This window comes from Alexandromys fortis, unplaced genomic scaffold (genome assembly GCF_014885135.2).
Source record: "Alexandromys fortis isolate MF-2015 unplaced genomic scaffold, M_Fortis_MF-2015_v1.1 scaffold_40, whole genome shotgun sequence".
NCBI lineage: Eukaryota > Metazoa > Chordata > Mammalia > Rodentia > Cricetidae > Alexandromys > Alexandromys fortis.
Window position 1 is genome coordinate 9,484,293 of NW_026067966.1, and position 12,334 is coordinate 9,496,626.

Sequence of the window (12,334 nt, forward strand, 5' to 3'; positions counted from 1 at the left end):
CATATGGTCAACTATTATAAATTTCTAATTCAAACAAAACTCAAAGTATGAAAAAGTGGGCTACTGGGTGCCAATCATAGTATATGTAAACATATTATTCTTTAATATAAGTGATAGTAAATAAACTCAAGCTGGATTTTTTTGTTTGTTTGTTTGGTTTTCTGGGACAGGGTCTCATTATGTTGTCCTGGCTGTCTGGAACTCAATATGTAGACCAAGCTGGCCTAGAACTCAGAGATCCACCTGCCTCTGCCTCCCAAGGGCTGAGATTAAGGATTTTCTAACCATATAATCTACAATATATGAAAAGAAATATAATCACAATTTGTCTAATATTTGCTTCTAAAAACAGTTTAATGACATACTGTCCTAACAAGTAACCTAATACTATGTGAGAGATTTTGAAGGTCTTTACAAAATCATCCATCAGTTAAAAATATCAGTTGTATCATCTGAGTGACAAAGATTTATATACTAAACATGTTACCATCTTCAAACTGACGTTGAGAATTCAAATTCACTGACATCCTGCTTTACAATTTTTTGAGTACCTGCATGTAAAGTGAAAAGGTGTTTTACTCCCATTAATAAGCAAAATATATTTTCAAATATCACTGGTCTATTAACAGGATATAGTGTATAAATATATTATGGATTGGTTAGATAAAAGACTTTCTCTTGGTATTTTGGTACCATTTAAAACTTATTATCCATGGGAAAGGGATATAACTCATTAACACAGGCAATATTTGTTATTAACAAAAATATTTTTAGAAGCAAATATTATTTTTCAGCCTATCAGTTTTTAATCTGGTCTATACTATGAACTGTTCAAATGAGTTAATGGAGAATAGTTAACACTCTCCAGACTCCTGAAATAAAGGAGGTAAAAGGAGGAACAACCCAAATCCTCTAGACCATTGAGGACTTAAGAACAATTGTTCTCCAAAGAGCAGAAAATTTACATAATGACCTATGTTCTTTGGATCTTTTTATCTGAAATCAAAATTGATGACATTAGGAAAACAATCTAAGTTTCATATGTGTGCACGTGTGTAAACATATATACATATATATACATATATAAACAACAGGACAGAATGCACTAAAACCGCTTTAATATCGACTTAGCACATATGAGGTAGGGGTTTAAAAGAGGGGGGCATAGTAGTTGGGTGTTACTTGAGTCCATATAGCCTAGCTGTGATTTCTTGAGTTTTTTTAATTTATCCTATTTCTCCTATCCCTGACTACTCAAGGGACTAGAGATAGGTAATACTCTCTTAAAGCTAAAAGATAGTTGTTTTTATGCCATGACATTTTCGTCCAAGGGAAAAAATAGAAAATTTCATGAGAAATTTATTTATGTATTAAGTGCATACATAGCTAAATCTTTAATATCTAATCTATACTGAAGAAACTATTTTAATAGTGCTTTGCAATATACTTACTTTTCCTGAATGTACACATTAATTTTTAAAAGAATATACCACATATATAAATTCTTAATTCCATTACCTTGAACAACAACTTGGTTGCTGGGCACTAGAATCTGCTGTCCATCAGTGGTCTGTGCATACTGTAGAATAGTGGTACCCGGCTGAGTGGCAGCTGCATTGGTCATGGTTAATGTCTGAAGGCCCTGTACCCCATCGGTACCATTGTTAGCCAGCTGTATTGCTCCTCCCTGGGTAATGGCAACTAAAACCCAATGAATTTTATTGTTACAAGTTTAATTAACACCACATAACCTTTAAAACGCACTAAACCCATGCAATTGGCAAAGCATAATGTGAAATCATCACTAAGCAAGACACGGTATATTCAAGTGAATGTGTACTCAGGAAAGCATATCCGGTTTTCACAAGAGAAGTGTACTCAGGAGCTAGCCTACAATAAATAATGCATGGTGATAACAGTGAACTCATTTACACTGGAGGCTCTCCTTCACCGCCTCGGCTACTATTTCATATCTGCTGCCCTAATCATATGCATTTCTTGTAGGGAGGAAATTAATGTAAGACGCACCCAATAAATGCTTGTTAAAATATAATTAATAGAATCATGTCAGTGAATTATATTTTCTAACTCTTAAAGCAAATTATAAAATCTGTCAGTAATGCACTTAAACAGCCATGTGAATAGCATGATATTTTCAAGGGGCTCAGGCAGAAAACTCACTTGAGACTACGACTTTTGAGACCAACCTGGAGAAAAGTGGTAGGATCCCATGTCAAAATAAGTAATTTTAAATTAATAAATAGATAAGTAATTTTTTTAAGAAAAGAAAAAGAATCAAGTAATACGCTGCTGGCCATGAATGTTTAAGGCCTTGGGCTCAGTCGCTAGCACATGCTGCCCATCATCCCCACCAAAAATTTCATCAACGGAAGAAACGAAATAGCCTGGACCATAGTAATACGAGTGTCTCCTGAAGTTTCAAATTAAAGCTCAAGATCATCATTTAGATAAAGTATCTCAATACATTTTAACTCCATCTCTGAGTCCTCATATAAGGCCTTCCACTGACTGATGAATAAACACATCCGCCACTATTTGGCAATTGGAAATTAATGAGTACATACCTAACAGACATTTCCTTCTTAAAAAACCTAAATCACCTTTATACAACACTACACAGAAAAAGCTAAATGAATGTAAATTGTTTTCTTTCTTTTTTTTTTTTCTTTCTTTCTTTCTTTCTTTCTTTTTGAGACAGGGTTTCTCTAAGTCTTTGGAGCCTGTCCTGGAACTAGCTTTTGTAGACCAGGCTGGCCTTGAACTCACAGAGATCCGCCTGCCTCTGCCTCCCAAGTACTGGGATTAAAGGCGTGTGCTACCACTGCCTGGCGATTCTGTTACGTCTGATTGTAGAGTTGTGTAGTTGTTATGAACATTAAATAAGATCACATACATAAACATTTCTTTGAAAATACTTCATAAGATTTAAACATGTTTTTCTACTGTGTAATATTTACTTGTTCACCTGATTATTTTAAAAGAGTAAGATAGTTTCAGCAAAACAAAATTCATTAAAACAAGAATAGAAAGATAATTGTAACTTATCTCTAAGTGAACTTAATGACTACCAAGAAATACAAACTAAGGAAAGATTATATTTTAACTTAATCTAAACACAATTAATTTTATTAGCTGAGATTTTTCTACATGTATAGGACAACTTATATAACAAAATGAAAAAGAAGGGATATATACAATCCTTCCTACAGGGAAAGGACAAGAGAAGTTTACAGTTTATAGTTTATATAAACCTCTAACCCTTATCTTTGATAACCATGTTAACTAGGTTAAAAATACAGGGCTTTAGATGACTAATTGTCCAAAAGATCCGAGTTCAAGCCAGCATCTATAAGGCGGCTAACAAACATCTGTAACAATGGCTCCAGGGGATCCAAAGTCTCTTCTGGCCTCCATAAGCACCACATACATGTGGTGTTGACATACATGTAGATCACTCATACATATATAATAAAATATTAAGTTTAAAAATAAAGTTACAAAATACATAGTTTGCTATATATATGAGTGTTCATTATGATGCTTCTTAGGGGAAAAATGCAGAATGTAATGCTAAATCAGTTTCATCAAAGGCACACGTGCATATACAAATAGACAGTGGATAAAATGAATAAAGCTTAAGAAAAAACTCAAAGTACTAGTATATTTAAATATTAATAATTAAATACTAACTTAATTTTAATATGAAACATTCAGTTGTTGGAGGGGTTTGAAAAGTAAAGTATCTAAGGGGACGGCAGTTAATCGTATACTTTACTTCTTTTCAGTTTCTGTATGGTTTGTCTGAAACTCATCCTTTCTAGTTCAAGTGAGACTCTCTGCAGCAGTGAATCTACTGTTCGCAGGAATGTGTTATACCACAGTATGTTCATGCTTATGGAACCATCTTGAATACTTAAAATTATCTGGGTATGAAATTATCTTAAACTAAACACAGACAGAAACCCTGACTCGAAAAACAAACAAACAAAAAACTAAACACAGAAGAGGGGGATATCCTTTACAGCTGCCAATAAAGAATTTAAAAAGGAAAGATCCATCTAAGCTTATTTAGCTTAGTTATCACAGATAGTAAAGTAGTTCATAAGAAATACCAGACAGATGACTTAGTGGCTAAGAGCGAGCGCTTACTCTACTCCTCTTGTAGAGGACCCGGGCTTGATTCCCAGTAACAAATTAGGCGGCTCACAGCCACCTGCCACTCTAGCTCCAAAGGATCTGACCCAGAGGGTTCCCAGAGCAGCTGCACACATGTGATGCACATAAATTCATGTAGGCACACACACACATAAATAAAAATAATTAATATTTTAAAAAGTTCTTATAAATAATATCAAAAGTTTCAGTTTTGGAAAAGCTAAAAATACTGCTTTAGGTATCTATTTTTTAATACAGCTAGTATACAAATTGCCGGCAGGCAAGCCAACATTATGCTGACATTAAAAAGCTAGTAATTTGTGTGTGAATCATGTAAGAGATACATTGGAAGGTAAGGCTAAAGGGAGAAAAAAGAAAGTGACATTTACACAAATGCTTTTTATCAACTCAAAAGTACCTTCTAATGGATTTAGGTAAAAGATCAAAAAAAAAAAAAAAGAGGAAGAGGTATGACAGAATTAAATCAGGGCAGATATGAAATGGAAATTAATGGTTGTCAAAGTTAAAAAAAAGCACAGCAGGGCTGGACCAGCTAAGAGCACTTATTGTCCTTTCAAAGGACTCTGATCAATTCCCAGCACCACATAGTGATTCACAACCATCCATAACTCAAATTCCAGGGGATTCTGACTCCATCTTCTGACCTCTGTAGGCACCAGGCACAACCACAGTGCACAGGCAAAACATTAATACACACAGTGATTTATTTTCTTTTTTTTTTTTTTTTTGAGACATGATCTTTCTATGTGGTCTTGGCTGTCCTGTAAGTGTCACTAGCCCTGAACTCAGAGAGAGTTCCTGCTCCTGCATGAGTGCTGGGATTGAAGCTGTGCAACCCAACCCTGGCACAGACATGATGTCAGTTTCAGCAGTTATGTTCCTACTTTCATAGTCACTGCATCACCTTTCAGATGAGAACAACAATAACTCCCACCTGAAACCCTAAACACAAAGATTTGTAAATGTTACTTTTAGAAAGCAGGATTAGATAAACAGTTAAACTGCTGGAGCTATTTTTGGTCTTCATCATAGTGTTCCTTTATCTGACGAGTACACATCTTAACATTGTGAGAGCTAAATCTAGCTATTTAGTCCTTCAAAGACTACAGACTGCTTCATGAACCTGTACTAAACTGAAGAAATGTAACTGACTTAAACACTTACGTACTTCTAACACTAGAAACGAAAGCCTTTTCATTACAGATTTCCGACAATAGGGCAAACAACAATGGAGGCAAAAACCTTGGCATTTATCATTTCTTTAGACAGAACAGTTTTCATAACAGAAAAACTTATTACTCACTGTACTGCCCACTGCTAGTCTGGTAAATTGGAGTTGGCACCGTTACAGTGGTGATGGCAGGGGCTGAAGTCTCCTCTTCTGACTTTTCTTCTTCAATCCTTGGCACCCCTGGTGCGTCAGAAGATAAGTCATTCAAAATTTTCCTAGAAAAATAAAGAGCTATTTTAATTAAGAATAAAATTCACTAAGAATAAATTATAAACATCAGAAAACTGCTAACATATAGGACAAAAGTTTAAAAACACGATTATATAAATAAACTCCAAACAAAGCAGGGATTTTAAATATAAGAAGTAGGTGTGTGTATGTGTGTGTTGAGGGGGGCTGCAATAAGTAAAACTACTTTGGTGTTTTTGTTTGTTTTAAATACCTTTGGGTGTTTTGTCTGCGTGACTGGTACCTGCAGAGTCCAGAAGAGGGCACTACAGACCCTATGACTAGAGTTAATGGTTGTGAGTCCCTATATGTGTCCTAGAAATTGAACCCAGATCCTTTGGAAGGGTAGACAGTGCTCTTAACCTTGAGCCATCTCTATCCAGCTTCCACAAGCCATATATATATTTATTATTATTATTATTATTATTATTATTATTATTATTATTATTATTATTACACACACACACAAACACACCCTGAGACAGGCTTTTCTGTGTAGACCAGGCTGTTCTGGAACTCACAGAGATTCGCTAGCTTCTACCTCCCGAGTGCTGAGATAAAGGCATGCATCACCATCATCCAACTTAATCTGAATTTAAGACAGTATCTTGCTGGGCGAGGTGGCACAGGCCTTTAATCCAAGAACTCGTGAGGCGGAGGCAGGTAGATCTCCGCGAGTTTAAAGTCATAACCTGGGTTGTTATTCAGAGAAACCCTGTCTTGAAAAAAGCAAAACAAAAAGTGTCTTATTTATTAATCTCAGGTTGACAAAGTGAAAATTCTCCCGCCTCAGTTTCCCCAGTTACACACCCTGCATTCCATGGCTCTAAATATGTATATTCCAGATAATTAAACAGACCTGTAACATGAAGATATACCCTTCACTGAGGCTTAAGGTCAAAGGGTAAAAATTAGTCATTTAGTGTCACAATCTGACCTAGCTCCTTCTGTATGAGAGCCCAAACACGCAGACTAAGACATTGCTCACATTCTATTTCTGGTTGCTCTAGACCATACTGGTTGAAGAGACTTTACAACTATCACTATAGTATCACCATATCTGTTTCCACCTGCTTTCTTTGCCTGCTAGGATCTTTCAAAATACTCATTCTCTTCACACACTTATTAGCCCTATGGTTCTGTCCTTGGAAAATTTAATACACGTGGCTTCTGTTTGTTCAGATCAATTAATGGTAAAAATTCAAGCCAAGTGAGAGCAAACGGAGCACCTTCCTGCTGCACACAAGCCAACTGCTTTATAAGGATAGGCTGTTCCAATAAAAATCTACTTTATATTATCAATTTCATTTCTCCACACTTGCAAGCATGTTATAAGCATCTGTTAAACAGTTTGCTATAATCTAGATATAAAGGCTACATTTCAAGAATTCATAAACTTCATATAACTATTACCCAGCGTGAAAGTATCATTACAAGGTAGGACAACAAACTTTATAACCCAGTCTTTCTGTTTTGTCTCAAAGCTTTCATTTGATTAAAGCATATTTTATTTAAATAACATTTGCTAGGATTTTGGCCAGAAAAAATTTAAGAAAAATTTTGTGATCAATATAAAGCTGGTGTCTCCATGGGTTTTGAGGGTGACTGTGGTCAGAGGCATGTGTGTGGACACCACAGGACAACGTTGTGGCGTTGGCTCTTCCCTTCCACCCTTGAACAAGTCACTAGGCTCAAGAAAGCACATTTATCTGCTGGAGCCATCTGGCCAACTTGCATATATGATTTCCATACGGTTTACAGAAGTCATGTGATTTCTTTCTTAGTATTTTGTGGGATTCGCTTCAGGATCAATGATATTATATACTAACGTGAGATATACTTTAACGTCTCAAAATCTAACACTTGCTATATTTAAAACAAAAGAGACGGGCTGGAAAGATGGCTCAGCAGAAACTAGCTTCAACTCACACTGTAACTCCAGTCAGAGAGGATCTGACATCTTTTTTTTTTTTTTTTCAGTCCCTGCTGGTACTTCATGCACATGGTGCACAGAAATACATTCAAACAGTCATATACACAAAATAAAAATAAATAACAGATTAGACATATTGCCTATAATAAATATATACCCCATGATGCAGTGATAATTTATTTGTATTTTAATAAATAAAGCTTGCCTGAAGATCAGAATGCATTGCTAAACCACTAGAGGCCAGGGAGTGGTGGCTCACACCTTTAATCCTAGTGTTTGGGATCACACACTTTAACCCCAGCACTGGGGAGGTGGAGACAGGAGCAACACGGCTGGGCAGAGAGAGGAATATAAAGGGAGAGAGACGGGGACTCACTGGAGTGTGGAGTCTGAGGTCTGGTGGAGAACAGTGCAGTCAAGGCAGTCAGAATCGCCCCTTCAGTCTGAGCATCTCTCTAGTGGCTTACTGCTCTGCTTCTCTGATCTTTACCCCCTTTATCCGTCTTTTATTTGTGCTACACCACAACATAGAATTTTTAGGATTTCAAATCAACTGACTAATAATATTTAGAACTCATAATTTGTGGACAGAAAAAGAGCATAGTAACAACTGTAAGTAGGCATAGGGAGGAAGGGGAGACATCAACTTCCCTTAAAAAAAGGGAGTGAGGCTAGAAAGAAGGCTCAGAGTTAAGACCCAGGTTTGATTCCTACCATCCACAGGCAACTCCCACCCATGTGTAACTCTGGTTCTAGGGTATCCAACATCTTCTTCTGACTTCTGTCGGCACCAGGCATACAACTGGTGAATAGATGTAGGCCAACAAAACACCATACACATAAAACAAAATAAATCTAAAATAAATGATAAACAATAGGAGCTTAGCCTGACGGTGGTGGCGCAGAGGCAAGCAGATCTCTGTGAGTTCAAGGCCAGCCTGGTCTACAAGAGCTAGTTCCAGGACAGGCAGCAAAGCTACAGAGAAACCCTGTCTCAAAAAAACAAAAACAAAAACAAAAAAACCCAAAAAACAACAGAAGCTTAAATAGGCATAATTTAAAATAACAGGGAAGGTAACTGTAAAATTCTGAAGTTTACTGAATTCTAAAGTCAGCTTAAGAGATTAACAGGCACGTTGTTTTTAAATATACTTAACATGAAGTCGACTGATAAACACACTGTTTGGACCTTCTTTGAGGAGGCAAGGAAAGACTGAACCCAAACCAGAGGATGTGAGCAAAGTACTGCTCTGAAAACTATTAAATACAGGTGTTTGCTAAGTATCATGACATAAAAAATCTGTAAATGTATAACTAAGTAGATCACTAGTGTATCCCTCTGAACAATGCTATACTTCAAATGTATTCCAAACTTTTAAAAGGAAAAGCAGCAGTCAGCACAACTACAAAAACAGAATGAGGGGTAAAATGTTTTGTTTTGCCAGAACTGTTGAGAGCAGTGGTTCTCAACCTTCCAAATGCTGTGACCTTTTAAGATAGTAAGATAGTTCCTACTACTGTGATGACCACAACCATAAAATCTTTTGTTGTTACTTCATAACTATAATTTTGCTACTGCTATGAATTGTAATGTAAATATCTGTGTTTTCCGATGGTCTTTGGGAATCGTGACCCACAGATTGAGAACCACTGGTTTAGAGTAAGGCATAGTCTTATTTTGTATAGTAAATGTCAACGTATTTGAGAAGTAACTCATGAGAAATCATCTACAAGGTACTTGCTTGAGCAGCTGTCTCAGTGTATGACACCTACTATCTGCCAAGTACTAAGCCTTTCTGCATGTTCCTGACTCTAGTAAGTCACATACCTGTAGGAAGGCCTCCTTGAAAGAATTTCCCTTCGTTTTTGGGAATCAGTTACACTATCCACGGACTCCTGTGAATCTTCACTTTCTGCAATAGTTGAAATCTGAAAACAAAGAATAACTTTATCTTGATTATCAAATTTAGTTCCTAGAAAATATTTAAGTCCAATACAAATATAACTCTTATACACGCTTCAGTTTTTAATGGAGACAACTCGTCTCCTACAGACTAAAATGATGTCATGGAAACAAGAACATTTGTCCTGAAAATGTCTTTAATTTCTCCCAAGCAACCAATCCTGAATATATTACAAACAGCAATTATTTCTTGCAGTTGTTAGAACAGAACTGCCAACCAAAATAAGGTTTCCAACATAAGGACAAGAACAAATAGCCCTAAGTCTCTAACAATATATTTTCCTATAATTGTTCTGCAAACACATATTTACAGTTGTACAATTAAGTCAGTGATTCTTTACCGTGCTGTAGACTGTTTGTCCTGGCTAGTTTTATGTCAGCATGACACAAGTTAGAGTCATCAGAGAGGAAGGAACCTCAACTGAGGAAATGCTTCCGTAAGATCTGGCTGTAGAAAAGTCCGTAGGGGCATTTTCTTAATTAGTGATTGATGCAAGAGGGTTCAGCCCACAGTGGGTGGGGCAATCCTAGGCTGAGCAAGTCATGGGGAACAAGTCAGTAAGCAGCACCCCTCCATGACTTCTGCATCAGCTCTTGCCTCCAGGTTCCTACCCTGCTTGAGTTCAGTGTCTTGACTTCCTTTGACGATGATCAGTTCTAAGAAAGTATAAACCAAATAAACCTTTTCCTCCAAGTTGCTTTGGCCATAGAACTTCATCACAGCAATAGCAAGCGTAACAAAGACACTGACTGTTGTTTTCCTGCAAGCCAGTAAACATCCTCTACTATACATAAATATGTTTCAAAGTTGGCATTCTACAATTATTTTTGGATAAAGCTTCAAGGTAATGAATGGGTTATGCATTTCTGTTAAGAGACCTTAGACTGGAAAATGAGGATGAGTGGATAAAGACTATGTGGAGTAGAGAAACTGGAATTTACTAAGAACTTACTTAGATTTTATGCTAACACAGCCATATAGTTCATTGTTTCACACAGTAAACATCAGATCCCAGATGAGCCCTGGTCTTATGCTCATAGAAGATGGAAGAACTGAGACACAATAGGGTGGGCAACTCACTGGGGCCACAAAGCTAAGGAATGTGGACCCTGCTCACAGTCAGCACTTCACTTTAGACTTGACCAGAACTAAAATCCTGGTGGTCCCGGTGTCAGTGCTATCAGAAGCAACAGCCTCGTGGTGCTCTAGATCACTCTAGACTCAAAGTTCATTCATATCAGCTTTTTCTAGTCTATACTGCAGGGGCCTCGTGTGCTTTCTTCCATGAGGTATTTATGATGCTGTCACACAGAGAAGTAGACTTAAAGAAGACAAGAGGGCCTGTGTGGGTTAGCACCACCTCAAAATAGTCAACAACAACAATAAGGAAAACTATACTCAGACAAAGAGAAATTCCAAGAGAGCTCCACATTCAGTCCACGCTAAGGACCCACCCCTCTGACAGCGCTACATGATGTGTATGCTCACTGTCTCTACACCAATGTTCTCACAGATTAAAAAGATCATAAACTAGGAAAAGCACTAAAAGAACATGAGAAATCAGTAACCAGTAAATTCAATGGGCAGTATTGTGGCAAGGGTACTTATTTCTGCTAATCTTAGTTCCCCTTTGGCTTTCTTTCTATCTGACTCTTACATATGATATACCCCACCCTTATTATTTTTCCCTGGAGGAAAGGGGAGGCAGATGAGTATTTTCTGGTCACCCAGGCTGGCCCCAAACAGACAATTCTTCCAGCCCTGCTTCCAAGTACTGGGGTTATTATATGTACCACCATACCTTGCTCTTAACAACTGCCAAGATCTTAAGGACACACACTGCACACAGAAGACCTCATTGACATTGAAACTCACTAAAACAAGCTCTATGAGCTAGTTACTATACTGGGCTTGGGAATGTAGCTCAGTTGGTAATGTTTGCTAAGGATGAACAAGAGCCTAGGTTTGGTCCCCAGCACCATATGAAAGCAGGTCTGGTGGCTTACGTGTGCAAACCTAGCACTAAGGAGGTGCAGACAGGAGGACCAGTCAGTAATTAGTTCAAGGTTATCCATGCCATATATAATAGGTACCAACCTGGGCTATATAATTCAACAAAAAAACAAGACAAAATATATAAATAAGTAAACTAATCAGACTGGTTTGAAATGAAATACTGACTTTTTTAGTTATAGTTTTGTTTCCTATACCAACTCAGTGGATTTTGTTGCCCTTCTCCAATCTAAAAGATTTGCCAATTTAGATGGAAAGAATTAACTAAAATGAGAAAAACCACATGGCTATAAAGTGTACCAACACCGAGAGAAACCTGTGTACCATCTTTACACTTAGGTGATTATGATGTAGCAGTTCTAACAAATATAGCAATCTGGTGTGTGGGTTGTTAACATGGAAGAAGCTATGTATGTGGTGGCCAGGAATACATGGGAAAACTCTCAATTTTGCTGTGAAACTAGCTGCTCTTGAAAAATAAAATCTTAAAAAAATCATATAGGGTCTATAATTTTTACACTCAAAAATATCAAAATCCAATTTTATAAGTATTCGTAACATATAAAAGTTAAAATCCAAAAGCAGGCTCCACGATTTCACACCCCAGTAGAACTCCTCACACCTCCTGACATGTCCTTAATGTCTGACTCCCCAAGTTCCTTAAACATGTCTTTATCTTTGGCCATCTGTAACAGTTCAGACATTTTAAAAACCCAAACAGTTATTTAGTTTTATAATTTGACATTTCAAAAGAACTATACAGTGGTT

At 37.0% G+C, this 12,334-nt stretch overlaps 1 protein-coding gene across 8 annotated transcripts in view; it reads right to left on the reverse strand.

Annotated features, from left to right (window-relative positions):
• Creb1 (cAMP responsive element binding protein 1) overlaps positions 1 to 12,334 on the reverse strand; it is a 57,376-nt gene that overhangs the window by 17,388 nt on the left and 27,654 nt on the right. For all 8 annotated transcript variants that reach the window (XR_007593969.1, XM_050154189.1, XM_050154185.1 and 5 more), the window contains 3 exons: positions 9,418 to 9,518; positions 5,501 to 5,643; positions 1,519 to 1,701 (listed from right to left, as the gene is read on the reverse strand). Coding sequence is in view for 7 of the 8 variants with exons in the window: in XM_050154189.1 (XP_050010146.1) it covers positions 1,519 to 1,701; positions 5,501 to 5,643; positions 9,418 to 9,518 (427 nt within the window). In the remaining variant the exon portion in view is untranslated. The remainder of the gene's footprint in view (positions 1 to 1,518; positions 1,702 to 5,500; positions 5,644 to 9,417; positions 9,519 to 12,334) is intronic.